General features: G+C 38.4%; 1 protein-coding gene across 3 annotated transcripts; it reads right to left on the reverse strand.

The window, feature by feature from the left end:
* Positions 1-202: 202 nt before the first annotated feature.
* On the reverse strand, positions 203-21,563 carry SMARCE1 (SWI/SNF related, matrix associated, actin dependent regulator of chromatin, subfamily e, member 1). 3 transcript variants are annotated; one of them, XM_060133552.1, is made up of 11 exons: positions 21,147-21,554; positions 19,094-19,145; positions 18,873-18,916; positions 15,839-15,943; positions 10,661-10,741; positions 8,927-9,058; positions 8,492-8,663; positions 5,124-5,296; positions 4,507-4,608; positions 3,639-3,849; positions 1,184-1,457 (listed from the first exon to the last, which is right to left on the reverse strand). In XM_060133552.1, the coding sequence occupies exons 2-11, from the start codon at positions 19,098-19,100 to the stop codon at positions 1,249-1,251; spliced, it is 1,236 nt and encodes a 411-aa protein (XP_059989535.1). In that variant the 5' UTR covers positions 19,101-19,145; positions 21,147-21,554; the 3' UTR covers positions 1,184-1,248. The 3 variants fall into 3 exon arrangements, with proteins under 3 accessions (XP_059989536.1, XP_059989535.1, XP_059989537.1); XM_060133553.1 differs by lacking the exon at positions 3,639-3,849 and having other exon boundaries at positions 203-1,457; positions 21,147-21,563; XM_060133554.1 differs by lacking the exons at positions 18,873-18,916; positions 19,094-19,145; positions 21,147-21,554 and adding an exon at positions 11,213-11,276 and having other exon boundaries at positions 15,839-15,918.
* Between the last annotated feature and the right edge of the window lie 23 nt (positions 21,564-21,586).

Here is a 21,586-nt window from a genome sequence, read left to right on the forward strand (position 1 = left end):
AAGTGTCTTGTACATATGAACTTACTACTTACAGCAGTTCACATAGTTGGGTGAGACGGGGCCTTATCTCAAGAGGCAAATTCATAACAGTTGTGAGAGGCCACTCCCTACTGTCAGTACATTACAATAATGAAGTTACAAGCTTGTGTTGCATAAACATATTTAGTGCATTAAAAACACTGAGACTCTTTTTTCCATTTTTTTTTATTACATTTGGACCTTTAAGAAACATATACCACCAGTTATACCACTATTCAGTAAAAATCTATTCTAGTTTTTGGAATGCATATGTGTCACAAACTATCTTGCTTCTGGTCTCTAAGACTTTACTAAGAGTTTATCAAAAAGGTAGGCTCTTATCTATGGGATCCTGAGCCTTGAGGTTTTAAATGTTTTGATTATTGTAAAACAATTTCCAGTGGATGAACTTAATTCCCAGCTGTTTTTCTTCTAGAATGGGCTAATCATTTTGAAGTTACTTCCTCCATTGCAAGAATATTCAATTCCTTCAGCTTTGTGATCTATTCTGTCTTTGGAAAACTTGGTAAAAAAGTAATTTTCCCCCGCCGTACAATAGGGATGAATTCACCAGAACATATCCAATATTAATTATAACAAAAGGCAGTATAGATAAATGTATATGTGTCATGTTCACTTTAATGACTATTTCATAAGCCAGTAACTATGAAGACTATTTCTGGATCAATACAATCCAAGTGTTGGCTGTAGGTACACAAAACACCTTAACACAACTCTTGGTATCTGACATTGATTCAAAATAAAAAAAGGGTAAGTGAACTCACACAACTATGTTTTCAAGAAGCTACTCTCTGTGGAAGCAAACAGGAAAGGGGCCCTTCAGGAAGCTGTTGATGGGCACTGGGAAGGTTTAAAGCTATGGCTTTGGGAAGCACCCAAGTGAGCTGTAGGAAGGCATTTTAAGAGTAGATTCTGCAGCATCAAAGGATACTTCTCTAAAAGAGGTGGGCATTTTCTCAATTAATTTAAATTCTGAGGCTTTCAACAGTTGAGGGCTAGAAACAAGATCCAAAGAAAAGAATCATCTTCTTCCCGCTTAAGAAAGGTGACTGTGCCATTCAGCTCATGATGCTAAATGGTCCAAAAGCCTTTGGTGGTATGATATGGACAAGAAAAAAATTAATACACAAACCACATAACACCATTAAAACTCGAAAAACATTTTTTTCATTTAAAAAAGTATTTAGAACACATAAAACAAGGCAACATTTATTCTTTTTTCCCGTCTTCTGGTACGGGGTCTGTTGGTGCTTCCTCCACAGTTGCACTGTTGCTCTCTGAGCCAGTGTTACTATCACTGGTCCCTTCCTCTGCCAGACTGTCCACCCCCTCCTGCCCGCTCTCCTTGTCCTCAGGAGTAGACGTGCCTTCTTCACCATTCTGTTGGCTTTCCGTCGTTTCTTCAAGGTGTGTCTCCTCTGTAATCACACATTTGTCACTGTTAGTTCCAATACAGAAATTCCCTCTTCTAATTATGCTGACAGTCCAGAGCTGCAGCATCCGATGATAAGGCAGCCACTCACCACCTATGGCTACTAAGCACTTGATATGAGCAAGTGTGACCGAGGAAAGAACTTTTAGCATGTTTAGAACAATTTGGGATTTGGAAACAATCTACTTTTTAACTGTAAATTTTGAAATCTAAATACAGATCAAGTATTTCTGCTGAAAATTTAGCTTCCAAATTTTGATGTGCTCTAAGTCTAAAAATACACACCGGATTTTGAAGACTTATTAAAATTAATTTCACTTAAAAGATTTCATTGGGCTTCCCTGGTGGCGCAGTGGTTGAGAGTCCGCCTGCCGATGCAGGGGACACAGGTTCGTGCCCCAGTCCGGGAAGATCCCACGTGCCGTGGAGTGGCTGGGCCCGTGAGCCATGGCCACTGGGCCTGCGCGTCCGGAGCCTGTGCTCCACAACGGGAGAGGCCACAACAGTGAGAGGCCCGCGTACCGCAAAAAAAAAAAAAAAAAAAAAAAGATTTCATTAAAAAAATGTCAGTAGTAGAAAATTTATAATTACACAGTGACTTATATTTCATTTCTATTGGACAGTGCTCTTGTGAAGCGCTTGGATTTAATGAGTGAGAAAGCAGGTATGGAAATGGTATAAGGCTGATATTTAAAGTACTTTGTTACAAGTCACGCTGGGCTGTTTTCTGTTATTGCTCTAATAGTCTTCAGAACAATCTTCTTCAGTTCTTTTTCTTCAGCTAGAAGGATGAAATCTGAGTAAAGACCTAGGCATGCTCTATTCATAGATGACAAAACAGAGGCAAGGCTGAGTATTCTAGCTGCAAAATGAGCCAAAGAACCATGCTCTAATTCTCAAGCTCTTGTTTTAACCACAAAATGTGTTCACGCTCCAAATCTGTTAAGATAAAAAACATGTTCACACAAAACAGAGAAAGGTTCAGATAATAAAACTTAAAATCTGACTATCTGAAATGTTAATCTGCTGAATCATTCTGTAGAAATATCTGGTAAAGATACTATATTCTACTTAATGTTTTCCAGATGTCAAATCAGAAGTTGTCGGTTGAGCACCAAGTATGACTATGGTCCCTCTCACTTGATGGTCCAGGGAGCGTTTGATTTGTGTTTCCCATACTTTCAGCTCAGTTCTGTTTATTACACAGTGCACTGCGCAGGGTCAAAACAGTGCCAGAAAGTAGAGTGATCTCAAAATTTCAAGCAATAATCGATTTAATCAGTACTTCATGTAAGCTGTGTTATTGTTTGCCTTGAGGAATGCTTTTAATCAGGAAAATCAGTAGAACAGAAGTATGAATTGTTCCAGGATGGGGTCAACAAATGCTTTCTACAAAGGCTAGATAGTAAATATTTCAGGTTTTGTGGGCCAGGCAGTCTCAGTTGCAACTACTCAACTATACTGTTGTAGCCCCAAAGCAGCCACAGACAATACGTAAATAAATGGTTCCAACAAAACTTTATTTACAAAAGCAGGTGGCAGGCAGGATTTGCCCTGTAGGTTTTATTTGCCTAACTCCGTTCTAGGACACCAGAGACGACACTGATCTTAAGAGCAATGACCACATCTTGTTTAAACAATTTTAGCAATAAACGTTAAAATACTGAGTGCCAATATCATGTCAAGTGCAGTAATGATGATTTTATGTACATTTATCCTTGGGAACTCACTCTCAGAGGCAGGTGCTAGAATACTTGCAAATGAGGAAACTGATATTAAATAACTTACCCGAAGTCACAGCGCTAGCTAATGGTGAAGCAGTGTTAGACCCAGATCTGTCTGACTCCCGGGCCAGCATCCTTAACCATTAAACCATTATACTTTATATTCCCAGGAAATGACATGACTCAATCTGGGCAAACAACCAAGACCTCACACAGCAAGACTAAAGACAACACACCACTGCTGTTTTGTACCAATACCGACATTTTTAGTGGACTCTACTATAAGAGATTAAGATTTTGAAAGAAATGGGTAGTATATGGAGAATAATTCAAGAGGCAAGATCAACAGAGTGACTTCTGAAAAGCACTGAGAAAGGAAAAGCAGAACTAAAGACAGCTGTAAAAACCCTCGACATTTACTTCCGTATCAACTGAAAGGTTACCTGTCTCCATCGGAATGCTCTCGTCTTCTTTCTTTTCTTCCATCTTATTAGCTGCTGGCTCCTCCTCAGGAACAATACTGCTCTGGCTGCGCTCAGCTTGCTCTGCTGCCTCTTTCTCCCTTTCCTCCTGCCTTTTGCGAGCCTGTTCCTCGGCCTGTGCAATTTCAGCTGCAATTTTTTCCATATCCACTTCTACTTTCAAACCACACAACTAGCAGTCAGAAAACAGAACCCAAAAAACTCTCTTAGTAATGTTCTTTTCTTACAATCTCTGAACCAGAGAAATTGTTTTGAAAGTGGGTTTTCTTGGCTAAGAACTATATACATATATATGGCAGAGAAAAACATGGTTCCACGTCCTCTCTGAAGCTCTTGGGTCTACAGGAAAGTTGCCCTAGCACGCCACATAACATCAAGTATTACAGCACAGCTGGTGAGACAATGCTGAAAGTTCTGGATTATACTCAAAGCTTCCATTTTGTATTTCAGGCGGCCAAACACTAGATTTACTTGTTTTCATACAAAGTGCAAACTGTAAACTACAGCTAATGGAGACATTTGATGAATAAACTGCAATGAAATGAAAATAATTCACAACTGCATGAGAGTTTAAATTAAAACCTCAGAGGGTTCTAGGGTCTAAGGCCTAGTACATATGTGTGTACTATATGATATTTCAAACCTATTGCAACTCTACCAGAAAATGGAAATTATTTCATAAAGCAAAGACCTTGCCAGTTATAGCAAAGTTAACCCTGTTTCAAAGTGAACAACGTTCCATGAAATCACTATTTTGGAAAAAAGAAAGAGGAAAAAAAAAAGTAACAGACACAGTGAAAAAAGTATAGTTAACACATTAAATTTATACCCTTTTAAGTTCATTGTTAAATGAATCTGTGCTTTCCAGGAATTTCCTCTTCTTTTCTTGGTGTCGCTCCTCTATTTGAAGAAGTTCAGCTTCTAGTTTTCGCTGTAAAACATAAGGTCAGGTTTTGTTACTACTGAATTATTTTCTCTAAAGCAAACGTCAAACACAGAAATTGTCTCATTTTTTTTAATGGTCCACACGTTCTCATAGTATGATAAATGTTTTGAATTTTTAATTTATTTATTACATAATGTATCTAGCTAAGATTTTTAAAATGTAAAATGCAGCATAGAGGGAATGACTGATTAATAAGTATATGTTGGAGAATACTGTTTCAGGCCTCAGCGATTTTTTGGAAAAGAAATATTTAGTACATCAGTAAGAGCTGACAGGATGTCTCAAAATTCTTAATGGGTATGCTTTCTGTCAAAAGGCTCTACGTTACAGGTTTAATGACAAACTTATTAAATCTCTGGGAAAGGTCTACTCCCTCCAGCCTCTTCCCTGAATCAGGAACAGGTCAGACTGAACATAAATATGCAACAGGCACACTGATGCATGGTATAGGATCAGGTCACCTGGCACCTGGGGCATAATAAAATGCTTTGTGACTCTACCTGATGAACCATTAAGGACTGGACCTGTCGTTTGAGGACCTGCATTCTAGCTGTTGTGACAACAGACCGAACGTCTGGCACCACACTCTCACTAAGGATTTCACTGATGAGGCGGTGATTTCTCTGGAAACGGGCGGTAGCTGTGTGCTTCATTGAAAAGCCATCATCATAATCTGGAATAAACAAAAGGATCTGGAAATTAGGTCACCAACTACCATCATCAGGAGAGCGCAACAGCGTTCACACTTAGTTGCCAAGGAGCCACGGCCCTCACTGGTCTAAGAAAATCTAAAATAAATCTTTAAGTTATGATGTGCATCTGGGAAGATGTGGCTGAAACGCAAATGAAATACAACCATGTGTCTCTGGCCTGGAAATCAACGTGAAGGCTGCACTGACAGCAAAACAGATTTTGCCAAATGTCTCACTTCTGGGGTAGTAATTTAAGGCTTTTACAACTGATGATACACAGGAACTGGGTGGTTTCTTTGTCACTGTAGCACTTTAAGGTAAGGAAAATGCCCACTGCAGAGAAAACATTATCTCTAGCAATATTCAGTTTCCCAGATGGGCATATATATTTTATAAGATTAAAATACCACTAAAGCCTTAAAAACGTTTAATTCTAAGTTTCACTTTTAATTTTTATCAATTTACACACACATACATTTGTTGTCAGTGTATGAAGGTATATTACATGCTGTTTTCATCCACTCAAGTGCATATACATATAGTATGGATCCGGTTTACAAGCTTATTCTTAACAGCTATTACCTTTGCTCTATCACTACCAGTTTTTGACGTATCTGCTAACAACCTGTGCTATTATTTACTTAATAGTTTTATTTAAATCAACTTAAAAAAAAAAAAGAGCTTCCTCTTAAGCAATACACATTAAAACAAAAGTTCCTCTCTGAACCACCTAACCATCTTAGTGTGCCGTCAGAGGTGGGGGACCAGTTTAGGGAACTGCTACAAAGGGTCAAATTGTGCTATGTCAGTTTAGCACGTCCCTTAATTTGGGTGCTTAAGTAGTTCCTAAAACTCTTATTACCAGAAACACCACCGCTACGAACTGTTGTGCAAATTGCTTTTTGTTTCAAGTAATTTCTTTAGGATATACACTTCTGAAATTAAAATTACTGGAATAAAAAAAACTGTGACCTTTTTACCTCTTTTTTTTTTAAAGAAGATGTTGGGGGTAGGAGTTTATTTATTTATTTATTTTTGCTGTGCCGGGTCTTCGTTTCTGTGCGAGGGCTTTCTCTAGTTGTGGCAAGCAGGGGCCACTCTTCATCATGGTGTGCGGGCCTCTCACTATTGCGGCCTCTCTTGTTGCGGAGCACAGGCTCCAGACGCGCAGGCTCAGTAGCTGTGGCTCACGGGCCCAGCCGCTCCGTGGCATGTGGGATCCTCCCAGACCAGGGCTCGAACCCGTGTCCCCTGCATTAGCAGGCAGACTCTCAACCACTGTGCCACCAGGGAAGTCCTCTTTTCACTTCTTAAGGGAGAGTTTTTCATATTCACACTTAAGACTATATACATTTGTGCTAGGTTATCCATCTAGGTTACCTTTCTTTTTCTTCTTTCATGTATATGTCCCCAGTGTTGACCACTGTACTGGTAGGGGAAATAAAGTCTTAAAAATCTGGGCCTGTCTTTCTTTGCACTTAGTTGTCTGACTTTTTTTCTTTTTTGGAGGGGGGGGGTAGGTTTATATTTTCTAATTCACCAGGTATTTACTTTATCTCATGAATATTCTCTTTCTAAAATGTCAGTTAAAAAAGACTTCACTGTCTTGTGTGGATAACTACGTATGTTTTGTAGGCCTTGTAGGTCTTCTTTGTTAAAGTGAGCAGCTGTTGTACTCGTGGATGTGCTACCTTTCTCTTGGTTTTATGTACATTTCCACCTCCCAAGTCTTCCTCTTTCTACTCAGTTCTGAGGGATAAGGTCCAAGGTCTAAAGTCATTCTTATCCTGGTATCTTAACTATTACCATCTTTTCTTATTAGCAACTCTAATATCCTATTTTAAACTTAAAAAACATAATGGGCAGAAGTCTGAGAAACAGAGAAAAGGACTCTCTTTGAAGACTGTTCCTAAGTGAAGCTCTTTCAGTCCTTCTCAGTGTTCCTGCTGTTACCTTCCACCTGTGAAAACTTCAACTGACTTCTACTTACGTCTTCTTTGTTGCTAGCCTTTGTTTCCGATTATTACTGACCCCCATCCTTCCAATTATTTGTAGACTGGGTCTTCTATTTTTTTTAGTTCTGTATATTTTCTTGCACTAATTATCCAATTTGAGCAACTAAAGTTTGCTTACACTACTGTCTCTTTAGCACTGATGATTCTGCTTAACATGCTATATTGTTTCTATTCCCTATTCTGTTTTCTATATTTATTATTATATTTTGTATTTATGAGAATATTTGTCAATATCCCAGTCCTTTCTTTTAAAAACTCATTTTTGTTTTTCTCTCCTTTTAAGTATATCAGTTTATTCATGTCTTTAGGTGGTATTATTGCTTCCTTTATTAAAGGTCTCTTCTTCAAGGTCTTACAAGCCTTTTCTTTGTTACTACTACTTCTTTAAAATGGGATCTTAAATTATTTTCTAGATGCTTTTGTTGCTTGCAGCTGGAGCTTCCAACCTTTACCACATCACAGCAGTACACGAAGGAAATATCTGTATCGCATGCTTGCTATGTGGATGAGTATACTCACAGCTGGAGGTGGCTAGCTCTGAAGCTCCTTGCAGCTTCAGACCCTGCATGGCTACAGAGAACCAACCAGAGGCACAAAAGCATACCTGCAAACTCTTCGTGGAATGCCAACTAGGAAGCTCTGCTCTGTGTGCGGTGGCGTGCGTGTGTATAAAGTTTGTAGGTGCGCACCCTCCTAAGTGTCATCATGAGTTGTATTTATAAATTCTAGCTGGATTTCTGAATTAACTAGAAAAGAAAGTTCATAATGCCTCTTCCCACTCATTAACTTTCTCCCTTAAGAGCCTTTAACTCAGCCAATTTAGGGAACCAATAAGAAAATAGAATATAACTTGAAGGCATTTAACTTTTCAAAAGCAGTTGAGGTAAAATTCTGATTGTAACTAAAAAACCCTCCATGCATTCTGAGTACAAAGGTTTTGATAAACGACAGGTAGTTTTTGCTATCTTCTACACTAAAAAGGGTGTTTCTTTATCTTTGGGAAGTTCACATACAAATATTAATCAAAATAATTATTCCAAATATTGAAATGGCACTTAAATTATGCTTTGTTTCCATTTAGAATAGGAAATAAAACTTGAGATTTCTCATATTTTAATTCTCAGAGAAAGCATAAACAAAGCCCCACTTTTTTTTTTTTACCATCTGGATCTTCAGCAGGCTGAATGCTCATGTAAGGTTCTCCTTTCTCCATGCGAGACTGTCTCTGTCGACTTTCTTCCTCTAAAGCAGCTTCTGCACGACTTTTTGCATTTATGTAAGCAAGGTACGCGGGGGAATTATGATAGGCCTTCATAGATTCATTGTACTCTATCTGAAAGTCAAATGTTTTCAGTTTTAGAATTGACATTTTGCAGGTTACAATGAATACTTATATTACCTCATTTGAATATCAAAAGACATGATAACGATCTCCCTTTTTACAGACAAGGGATCTGAAGTCTTAGAGAAATTAAGTGACTTGACCCAGGCAGACAATGACTCAGTTGTCTGATTAGATCTTATATTTCTTTTATAAATGATAAGGCAAGTGTTCATGAATTTTCTATTGTACCCATCCCTACAGTCCCATTCTACCTTTTCTGCTTCGTATTCGTTTAAATATTCTTGTTTTTCTTCATCAGTGAGATCTCGCCACATGCCACCAATAATCTTGCCAATCTCCCACAACTTTAGGTCAGGGTTGGAAGCCTTTACTTGGTCCCAGACCTTGAAAAGGACAAACAGTTGAGATTTCAGTATTGATGCCTAAAAATAAAGACCTTTAAGAATACTTTTTAATATAGAAACCTTCAATCATCAACAAAGGCAGAGGCAATAGTGTCAAATCCCCGTGTTCTCTTCAGCCCACTGCAGTAATTATCGAGTCCTCTGTCAGGTTACTTTAAGGCAGATCTCGGATATCTCCAATCACTGCAGACACTTATGATGAGCTAACTCAATAACATAGTCTTATGTCTTTCTAAAAATTCACGAGAGTTTAGAAGGAATGCGGTTACTCTGCATAATACAATACACCATATTGTCAAATATATGTATAATAATTCTGACCAAAAATTTTAAAATTTCTAAATAGTGGTGAAAATCAATAAATGCTCGTCTTTAATAAAGATATCAGTTATACTTGCTATTTTAAGAGTAACGGAGGTTCATACCATATGACCCAGCAATCCCTCTACTGGGCATATACCCTGAGAAAACCATAATTCAAAGAGTCATGTACCACAATGTTCATTGCAGCACTATTTACAACAGCCAGGACATGGAAGCAACTTAAGTGCCCATCGACAGATGAATGGATAAAGAAGATGTGGCACATATATACAATGGAATATTACTCAGCCATAAAAAGAAACGAATTATTTGTAGTGAGGTGGATGGACCTAGAGTCTGTCATACAGAGTGATGTAAGTCAGAAAGAGAAAAACAAATACCATATGCTAGCACATATATATGGAATCTTAAAAAAAAAGGTTCTCGTGAACCTAGGGGCAGGGGAGGAATAAAGACGCACACATAGAGAATGGACTTGAGGAACGGGGAAGGGTAAGGGTAAGCTGGGATGAAGTGAGAGAGTAGCACTGAATATATACACTACCAAATGTAAAACAGATAGCTAGTGGGAAGCAGCAGCAGCATAGCACAGGGAGATCAGCTTGATGCTTTGTGACCACCTAGAGGGGTGGGATAGGGAGGGGGGGAGGGAGATGCAAGAGGGAGGGGATATGGGGATATATGTATGCGTATAGCTGATTCACTTTGTTATACAGCAGAAACTAACACAACACTGTAAAGCAATTATACTCCAATAAAGATGTTAAAAAAAAAACAAAAAAAGAGTAATGGAGGTTCATCACCAAAAAAAAAAAGAGGAAAAATTCAAGGAAGTATGAAGAAAATAAAAATTACCATAAGCTTATTGTTTAGAGATAACCATTGTCTTCTAGGCTTTTTTTAAATTCAAACTAGCATGTATTTGCTATTATTTTTACAAAAATAAGATACTAGTACATGTAGTCTTGCATTCCTTTTTTCACTAAACATTTTTTTTATGTCATTAAATATTCTCCAAAAGACTACATAAGTAACACTGGCTACATAACTTTGCTTTAAGTATTTTAACTGTTTATTTAATCATGTTCTTGTTGGATTTTAGTTCTGGAATTTAGAACTAATTTCTTTAAAAACTGCAATTCTGTATCTTTTCCTCTGACTATGCACAAAAAAGCTGGCTAAGCCAATCTGAAACCTGACATAAAGCCAAGAGCAAGGACGGCAGTCCTCACTCCCTTCTGGCCCCTGAGCACCTACCTTTCTGCTGTACCGCATGTAGGGCATCAGCGGCTTATCTGGTGGCTTTGGGGGTTTTGGAATCGTAATACCAGAGGATGCCTAGGAAAGAGTTAGATACATTCATTACTCAACTGCAAGAAGTTCACCAGCAAACTGAAAAGAGAGTCCCTTAAAAAATGCTAATGCGCCTTTCTTCTACTCGTCCATGGATACAAGATTCTTATATTTTCTCCACTGAAAATAGCTATCACTGCAAATTCAGAAATGTTCACATCAGAAGAAAATAGAGAAAATGACTTTAGGCACATAATTTTTTAATACGTTACTTAGCAGTTTATTGCCACTGCTTTGACAACCTGGCTGTAAGAACAAATAAAATATTATACAATAATTCATACATCGAAAATATATGGTTATATATCAGATGTCCCACGTTTAGGACATTACCTGGCACCCTTTTATTTTACTTAATTTACCATTACACATACAGTCAACACTTGATTACCTCACCGGAAGCTGAACCCGTTCAGCACTTACCACACCTCATACTGCCTACAGGGGACTACTTACTATTTGCACCATTTCAGGAACACACCTCCACATGAACAACCGCCACCACCGCAAACCCTATTTCCTAGGTTCAAAAATGGAAAACGGAAAAACCCTTCTTAGCTCCTTTATTATGACTAGAGATTTTACTTTTCTGAAGGTTCTATGCCCATATCTAGTGTCTTGTTTTATAAAGGAGATCAGGAAGTGTGAACTGAAGTCATGCCTTTTTTTATTCCTAATCACAGTGGAGGAGTGAACAAGTTTACCAGGAACAGAGAAATGGCAGAAACAGGGCCTGATTAAGTTACTTTTGAGACCTTATATCAAGAAACTCCATTTAATTTTTAAAAAATGCTGGTTTTGTGGGGAAGACACAGAAAGAAAGGGAAAGGAAAACAGAAGAAAAGGAGGCGAGGAGACTGAAAAATAGTTTTAAAAAGGTAACGAAGAAAGTGGGTGAGAGACAGAAAAAAGGGAAAGAAAGAGGAGAGATCAGCTCTTTCTAAAAGCCAAATCTAGGCAAGATATCAGATAGCTCCCAGTGGGCACCCCACACATCTCCAACGAGCGAGCGCTGCTGCTGAACCTACTCTCATCTCTACACGCATGGCTGCATTTGGTCAAGGACCCAGAATCAAATCATGGCTGAATCACATTTGTTTCTCCCAAATTTCTGGGAGACTCCTGATACTGATCCTCCTTCCCAGGCTCGGGGGAAGAAGAGCTGGCTTCACTCTAGTGACCAAAAGACAGGAATCAGCAAATTCTTGCAAGAAAACTAAGGTGCCATTTTGTTTCCTTGCCCTGATGTTGCTGTTGTGGTAAAACCGGAGGGAAACCCCTCCAATCTGGGCTGAGACCCCAATCAACCTTATTTTTCATGCAAGGGCTCCGGGAATAGTGTGTTGGTACCTGCTTCCACCACTTTCCAACAATACTTCTTCTTCCTGTGAGGAGCGTCTCCCTCCCTCCCTCCATACTTGTCCATTAACTCTGCTTCCTCTCTGCTTCTTCACACATGAACTTATCAGAACGTATTTCTCCTCTGAAGCAGTATTTCCCTTCTTTCCACTCCTCCCACGTATTCTTAGCACACCTCATGCTGATGCTCATGTAGATAGACTCTGTTTTTAGCCAGCAGTGGGCAACGGGGTGAAGTGAGCCATGGGGGATGGAAACTGTCAACAGTGGTGGTATGAACAGCCACTAGGAGATCTGTCTCAGGGCTGTAGGAGTTCTCTGGGGGAGGGGGGGATTTCTACAAAGCTAACCCTATGTCATGAATTCAGAGCAAGTAACACATAAAAGTCTGATTCTTCATAAAGTTATTAGAAAGCACTTCCAATTTATATCCAACACAAACCTTCAGAATTCCATGAAGTGGGTTACAAATAAAGTTGGAATTGTGCCAATAATTGAAGTTGGTAGACCTCTGTTAACAATTTTTTAAAAAAGAGGTAAAGAATTCTAAAATGTTTATGCTTTAATATGTGAAATTAAAACACTTTAAAAACAAATTACAGTAATATTTGCTCTTCGATATTTTTCAAAGAACTGTATTTTATAACAATGAATTTGCTTATTTCTCTTCTTTTCTCCCAAAGGAACATGTTGAGGTGGTATTTTCATTACACTGACCAATTTACAAATACAAGGAAAACAAAACCAAACCCAAAACAATAACAACATAGTTAAATTCTAGCTGGTTTTCAGGATATTAAAGGTTTATATCACTAAACACCCCTAATTTATTAACCATCTCAAACAGATATCTTTCTACAATTTCTCAAACATTATTCTTTAAAAAAGAAAAAAGAAGCAGTCTGCACTGAACACAATTATAATCACTGCTTTGCTATATCTTCTAGTTTGAGGTATGAAACCTGCTGGCCCCTTTATTAAATGGCCTGGTGGTTATGCTTTTGGAGGGCATGACTCCTTTTTTAGTGGTTTCTTTCCTTGCTGCTATCAGGAAACCTACCTCTAGCAGCAACTGTCCCTCTTTCCAACTGGCAATGAGTTTGGAGAAAACTAATTATGCTTGTTAAAACTGTGCTTACAATAGAGTAAGATCCTCCTATGAATAAAGCCCATGATTTTGTGAAATTCTGGCTACTCAGAGATTTTTGTTGTTTCTTCCCATTTTTCAGCTGTTTCTCTGGTAGGATCTTATCTAAGGTTTTCTTCTGGGATGGAATTTCCATTAAAGCACAGAAATGAGCTACTTTTAACATTTGGTCTTGATCTGTCTTCACACCTGTACTTGAGAATGTTAATCATCATCTGATGAAGAACTGACCAGAAGTGAATTCCATCTCATAGCTACCATATGTTGAAACCAAAAGGTTTCAACATGCTATATATAAAATGTTTATTGTCTGAAAACCATTCGAGTGTACTGGAGTCATTGGGAAAACCCGATGTTCTGTGGACGCTACAAGAAGCTATTCACAGGGTGCCACCGAATCATTCCTTCAAATCGATGACTTAAGGCGATTTGCAGGCAGTAATACCAAAGAGGAGCCCCCCACCCCCCAAAAAAACACATAAGTGAGGTCATCTTAAAGTAACACTTTTATAAAGGTCAAAATCAGATCTACTGAGTCCTAACAGAGCTTAAATTATACATATATAGTAGTATAAAACTTTAGGCATAACTAATTTTCATAGAGAATGATTCAATGACCTGAGAGGTCACTAGAAGTTGAAGGGGCTGGGATTAGCACAGGCTAAAAGCCTCCACATTTTCTAGGCTCTTCAAGTTAAGTCTATAAAGCACTTTGATTACACTTCATTCTGGTGTTGAGAGAACAAATAATACAAAGAAAACAACCATAAAGAACCAGAAGATTAATGTTTCCATGCTCAACAGCCCTCCTATACTAATCTACCCTGAAGCTAGTGCCTACCCCCAAATACTGGGTTCTAACACCTGAAAGAAAGAATGGGGAGAAACAGATAACTTGCTGAGGCCCCGAGACAGCAACTGCACTTTCCTATTCCTAGTAAGTCTCCATTGAATGATCTCACTTTGTTAACAAAGAATCCCACAGATACATCCAAATTAAGAACAAAATGCTTACAGAAACTGAAATACAAATGATTCTAATATTACAGTTACCACCATTTCTTTTCCATTAACATAGATAATCAAGAGCTGACTGTATAGAGCTATTAAAATGTAATCATTCTTTTGTTTACTGCCCATGAATAATTTTCTGTATTAACATGAATGGTCCAAAATCGATTCTACTCCTCGTTTAAATTAAAATATTCTTTACCATTTGATAACTTTGTGACCCGTTACACTTGTGAAACACATTCAGGCCAGGGAAAAACAAGTACCGATGCACATAAAAACTGTATGCATTGTGAAATGCATACATACACACACTTTGTCAGAATTCTTTTCAGATACCATGAAATATGCATGGCACATAAAACTTGATATGCTTATGAGGTACAAATTATGCAGAAACAATGAAAAATTTAGACAAACGAAACCTATCAAGCTAAGCAATATGCTTACCAAGATAGACAAACAGTTTGATAGGTACAAGCTTTCTGCTCTAGCCTGACTACAGGGTGAGAGGGCTTTTTGGAAGTCACAATAATTGAATTACTTATGAATACAGCAAACAAAAACCAGGTATTAAAAAGTTTACAGCCATTCTGGGTTGTATAAATTCTCACCAATACCACATTCCAGTGTATGTAGGTATTTGGCTTTTGGATTTATTATTTATTTTTGGTAAAACATTTTTACAGTTGTTTCTTTGGTACCTAAACTTCCTTAAATGGACTTTAAGATGACTGTAAAATAAAAAGCCTTCCAACGGGAGGAACAATTCTCAGAGCTTTCTGACATGTTCTTCCCAGTTTATAATCCTCAAATTTGGCTTGAATAGAATTCTCCAATTCTTTCTTTAAATAAATAAATAAATACAAATAAATAAATAAAATAAAATAGAAAGTCTGAATTACATCATCCAATTTTGGTATCTTAGGCTGATAATTTAAGTGAAACATCCTAAGTTTCAGAAATTATATCCTTTATCCTATGGATTATAAACATACTTCTAGCTGTAGATATCTATAGTCTGATAATTCAAATTAATTTCATTCAACTTTTGTTCTGCAATTCGTTGAAGTGACATTAAAATCTTTTTAGAGAGAAATGAATCTCAGGTCAACTGTTAAATCCAAAAGACAAATAATTATGTGCAGCAGTTCAAACTGGTAGGGCAGCTAGGCCTGTAAACCCAGCCTTTATTAAGAAACTAAGGTCTTGAGCCTAATGCCAATTACCTTAAATGAAAGATACTCTTCATCTCAAAAAGGGCATCTTAACCATAGGAAATTCTAGGTTTGTCTACATATAGTATTAGCATTAAGTGCCCAAGGCTTTATCTCTACCAACCACCAAACAGAATAAATTCTTTTCTTCTATATACATATCCAGATCTCACTATTTTTTCATTTTTCAGTGTAAGATTGTACAATGAATATTTAAAATAGTCTAAAAGCCAGGTTAAATTTTTTTTTTAAAAATGGCTGTGCTGATGATTCAAAGGACCTAACTCTGAAGGCATTTCTGGTCAATTCCAGTTGTTTGCTGGATGCTGTAATAGTTGATTCTCCTACCGTGACCCGGCTGTTGGTGCCCGGGTTCCCTCCCAGCCTGTAGTTGTTGTAGGCGAGATGACTGTATGGATTGTATCCCACAAACCCTGGTGTGCTGGGCATTTGCTGATGGAAACAAATGAGACAAAAACACGAATGAGAAATGAGCTCAAACGAGGAAAACACAGAAATGAAAAATGATCTGCATATGGCATGCAAAAGCAACCTGATTTTAAACAAGCAATGATGTGTTGTAACTGTTCTTTTTCTTTCAGTGAAAACCAGTCTGTGTTTTTTTTTTTTTTTTCCTCTCTTTCTGTCTCTTTGCAGGGGCCAGTGGTGTTCGTGTGAGTGTGAATATGTGTGCTTGTTTTTCGGGATAAGCAATGCACTGAAGTGTCTCAAACATTCAGGGTTACTTTATGGTCAATAGTATGAAATAACAACTTAGCGATATATGTCTGAGATAGGAAAGCTTGAAATGTGATAAGCTAGAGTCTGAGAACACTTTACATGCAAAACAAAACATGATTTATTTGACAGTTATGTGAATGCCGCCAATGTATTATCTACCAAAAACAAGAAATGAATCACTTTCAAAGACAGCTTTAAATCATTTTATATAGTGTGAGAAATGAGAAGAGATTCAAATCAGGAAGTCAGAAGTTGTCAATAGAAAAGAACATATGTGGGAGTCAATGGATGTCACATACATGATTTCAAAACAAAGACTTGTAAGAAATGCATGGATTTCATTCTGAGGGTACTGTCTGATCTTTTTAACCCATTCTTTTATAGGCTTTCTCTTCCATCTCTTCTTTGATCCATCTTCCACAGGTCAATCATAAACAATTTCTGCATTTAGTTTTAATGTGAACTACTCTTCTAGTAGACAGACTTGAACTTTCTTTTCTCATCTAGTTTCCTGACAGCCCTAGCTCTTTCAAACCACAACTGCTCGTTGGAGCAACAGAATTCTTGGCTTTTGTAAATTATGTGTTGATGTGATCACAAATGGGCTCTTATATAGCAGTGCCCTTCGTGATTAATAAAATGACATCCAATGTTCATGAGAATCAAGGTATGATGCATAAAAAGGACGTAGCAAAGAGAGACCAAAAGTAAGGTATTTTACCTAATGAACCTCAATCAAAACAAGTGACAGTAATTTCATTTTAACATGCAATTGACAATACCAATGCTGAATTGTATAATGAACTTAACACATCCCAACTAAACTGTAGCTATTATAAACACAATTTTCTAAAACATGCCACTGCACATATCCTTAGTGCCCAAAAGAAAGACAGTCAAGCAGATAATACATTTGATATTCTTTAGAAGAAAACTACTGATCAATTTCTAGTCTATGTAGTTATAGAAGACGCAAATCAAGCATACATAAGTAGGCAAAACACAGATGAAGTATCAAAGGCACAAAAGAAGTTTATATTACTTGGAGTGGTACATTTGGGTGGTAGTGGTGGGTGGAGCTGGTGATGGTGGTGGCAGAAGAAATGGAAAAAAAAGAAAGGAGGATAACTCATTTAATATCCATTCTGTTGGATGTCCTAACCCCTAGTCTTCCGTAGTTTATGTGTAAATGTGAAATTATAATGGTACAGAAGTATGACTAAAGAAAGGTAAAAATATCCCTTTCTACATTTAAGAAGTCATAGGGTTAGTTTCTGAGCTATTTTTATTATCTCAAAAAATCAAGTCTGTTTTCAAGATATTATATGCTGTCAGAGGCAGTATTTGCGTCAAAAAGACACCTTCAAAGTTGCATAAGCAATGATAATCACTATTCAACATTATGAGGCAGTAATGTAAGAAAATAAGGGAACTAAAAAAAAATCGAAACTGAAATATTACAATTATACCGTTTCCAAAAATGAAGTACATGGTTAGCTCTTTGAGGTCAGGAATCTCAATTGTTCAACTCCACCTGTATAGCCATTAGCAGAGTGCCAAGGAGATGGTCATAAGAAATGTTCTTTGATTTAAGAAAAGAAACAAACCAAACACAGGACTTTAAGATCTACCAGAAGTAACTTTAGAAACTGTATGTTATATAAATTGAGCTGAGAAGATGTGATACAGTATCTCTTTTTTAAAAGCATCTTACTATGGAAAAATAAATTGTTGATAAACATAACTAAAACATACATCTGAGGGTTAGTAAATAAAACTAGTTTATCTAGTGGAGAAAACAAAATTACACAAGGACCTAATTAGTAAACTAGCCAGAAATTTAGGGGTAGGGAGGATGGAAGGAGGGCTAACAGCTTTAAAGAACTTCTTTTGTAGGATATGGTCAATGTTAAGTGTTTTGTTTTTGTTTTTAAATAAAAAAACAACAAGAAGTCCATTTCAACAAGGCCTGAATGGTTACTGTTAGAACTGTTTTGTGGACTGGACAATTATTTTACATGCTGACCAAGCTGGGCCAGAGCTTGCTGGGTGAAAAAAATTAGTTCACGACTATCATTTAGGCACTTTGAAACATATCAATTCTCAGTCCAATAAAGCATTACTTATGGAGTAAAGTGAAACGGCAGGATCTGACCCATAGATAATGAAATCCTTACTTGAACAGCTTGAAAATAAAGATTTACAATAAGCTATTATAGAACTGGAAGCTTTATTGTTTGATTTAACATGAAAATTATATACAGACAAGGACAGAAAAATGTAACCAGTTGAAGGTCAGGCTTAAAAATAATAAATGCCAGAACGAGCATTCATTTCATATTAACTTTCAAGACTCTTAATAGAGATTAACAAGAAAGAAATGTTAAACTTGTCACTTATTCCCAATTAAAAAAAGAACTGAGCATAGGAGGTTGGCATTTCAGTAGTATGTTTCTTTAAATGTTGGGGTTGGTTCAAGGTAAGATGCAGAGTTATTTTATTTAGTAGGAAGTGCTGTTTTTTTTAGCTGAATTTTTCATCCTGTTGCTGTGATGACTGAGTGACTGTCACTGGAAGACATCTGGGTTTTTGTATCAAGGCCAGACTTGGCTATTACATTAACAAGAAAATTAAAACTTACTGTTGCAGGAGCTGGGGTGGGAGGTGGGGCATAAGATGGTCTTTCTGTTTGAAAGAAAATAAATAACTTCTTGTAAACAACTGAGATATAATACTATGCAACAAAACTACCAATGGTCCTGTTTTGAAGAAAAAAAAAATGAGAGTATTTTGGAATTCCCATTTGCTAGGGCATTAGTCTCTTATTAATATAGATTGATAAATATAAAAAATGAAACTTACTTGACATTTTGGAAGATTAAGTTCTCAGTTCCTTAAGAATGAATCTGAGACACTAAAATAAAAAAAAGAAAAATAAAGAAAAATAATCAAAACTCAGCAAGCATAAGAGAATGTTTTCCTAAAGAATAGGGTAATTTAATTGGTATTTCTTAGTAAAATTACATTGTCTTCTAGTAATCCAGCCTTTTTAATATTTTACTAGTTCTTTAGGTCATTTGGTTGATCAGAATTAAATGACTAAAACAAATTACTGGGGATATTAAAAAGTAAAATTAGACATGTACTTGCAAGTTTTTTTGTTTTTGATACTGAGCCACCTCTTGCATGGAAAACGTTTTGCTGATGCCATGTAAACATTTAATCAGACTGATAAAAATACAGTGACAATAGAATGTAATGTATTGTCAGGGCCTACCTCAACAAGGCCTGCCAGATACTGACAGCTCCCTGGTCAGCCGCAGCTCTGCCTTCCTTTTAGGATAACAACTTCTACTAAAATGGAGCACCATTTTATTCCTGGAGGCAGTGCAAAAGGTAACTGGTGTGACAATGAACTTTACATTCTCTTATAGTGGTAAACAGCTTTATAACTGCTGGGAATAAATTTTGAGAGTCTACCTGAAAAACTCTTATTACCCTTCTCAGCCCATTTCAAAATATATCTCCTCAATGGAGCTTTCTTGACAAATGACCTGTGCGGAATTAATTCCTTCCTCATCTGTACTCCTATCCAATTTACACAGATCTATGCTATCGTATTATACCTGTTAATGTGGGTATATAGTGTGCTGCTTAGAAACAGGGACCATTTAATTTATGATTGTAGTCCCTGTACCTAGCTCTTCTTTTTTTCTAGCTCAATTCTTACTAACTTTTGTCCTAGTATTACTAGCTCACCACATGACCATACACAGGTGAGCTTGTTCCTTACCTCAATATACATCACACACTGCGTGTATAAAGAGACAAACATTCATTTTTAGAAATAAGGCAAATAACTTTTATGACTACTGGAGTCCTTTCATCCAACATTATGCGAAACAAACATGATGTTTTTTGCTTCTGTTTTGCATTTTAAGGGAATTCCTGGAGCATTATGAATAAGAGGCCTGGTGCAGAACGAAATCGTTTATTTTCTCAATGGCCCAACCTGGGTCTCTCCCTCTCTCCTTAAGGAACAGGCAAGAAACCAGAGTCTGGTGCAGATTTCCTTCCTGCTCAAGTTCAGGTAGGCTGTCAACATCCACTAGGCCTTGCTGGGGGCAGCCCTGACAATAACTGTCACGAGCTCCCTGATATGTCACACTTTATTGCTAATACTTTAAAATTACTGATCTCCTCTGCTATACTATAAATTCCAAGAGCGACCTTGTGCATTTGTCCACCACCGGATGCATGCCCGGTGCCTGGCATAAAATCCTAAAGTATCTGTTGACTACCTTATACGGGACAGGCTTACTACTCACACCATCTGGTTTAACAGTCACAACTACCAACGAGATGTGTACTGCTATTCCCATTTTACAGAGAAAAAAGGGAGTCTCGGCGAGGGTAAGTAACTTGTCTAAAGACACACAGCCAGGAAGTGCCAGAGTTGGGTTTCAAACCCAGGTCAAACTGTTTCCGAGCTTTCGCTCTTCACTCTAAGCCACACCACGAGTGCTCAGGTCGCTGCCTGAACCGAGGGGAAACCACCTTTCCGGGGGTGAGGGACCACGGGCTTGCCTTGCCCCAAGGGCTTCCTCTGAGATCGTTTCCTTTAGGTTTGTGTGAAGGATGCACTTTCCCAGCGACTCTACTCAAGAGGAGTATGCAGAGGTGCTCTGACCAATTCCGCGGGGTTAGTGGAAGGGGCACATCTGGCCGCCCCGTAGGAGCCCCAGATGCCACCCTCGCTCCGCTAGGCCTCAGAGAGGCCGCAACTGGCCCCCGGCTCCGGCGCCGCGGCCAAGCCTGAACCCCAGCAACCCCCGGGGACTCGGGGTCGGGCCAAGCCGGGACCCCACGCCTCGCCACCCTCCCGACCCAGTCGAGCCCAGTCGGAAACACTCACCCGCGGGCAGAAAAAACGCCCGCAGCTCCGGCCTCGCTTCCCTTTGTCCCGCGCACGCCCCGCCCCTCGCGTCCGGAGCTTCCGCGCTCGCACTTTCAACACTCTTCTTAATTCCTTTCAAGGCTCCAACCGACTCTCTTAAGAAAAATAAGTCTTCTAGTGGGGACGCGGTGGTGCTTAGTACAATCAAGGATTTTTTCAGGCCCCATACGTTTCTCAAAACTCCCCGAATTTGGGTAATTTGCCAGCCGGGCGCCGATTCGTCACGGCGGAGAGAGCGGAGGTGGCCCGACCGCTAGGTAGGCCCAAACCCCGCGGCCGTTGAGGAGCGGGAGCAGCGACGGGTGACGCGGCGGGAGGTGCGAAGCTGCGCCGAGGGGAGGTGGGAGCGCGGCCTCAGCTTCCCCGCGCGGGGCCGGAAGGCAGCGGGAAGCGCGCCG

This window comes from Lagenorhynchus albirostris, chromosome 20 (genome assembly GCF_949774975.1).
Source record: "Lagenorhynchus albirostris chromosome 20, mLagAlb1.1, whole genome shotgun sequence".
In the NCBI taxonomy this organism is placed as follows: Eukaryota; Metazoa; Chordata; class Mammalia; order Artiodactyla; family Delphinidae; genus Lagenorhynchus; species Lagenorhynchus albirostris.

Coding starts and splice junctions, on each gene's coding strand:
- SMARCE1 (XM_060133552.1), bottom strand. Junction 10,742..15,838: donor GCACCAACAGCCGGGTCACG/GTAGGAGAATCA, acceptor ACTCTTTCCTAG/GCATCCTCTGGTATTACGAT. Junction 1,458..3,638: donor GAGCATTCCGATGGAGACAG/GTAACCTTTCAG, acceptor GTGTGATTACAG/AGGAGACACACCTTGAAGAA.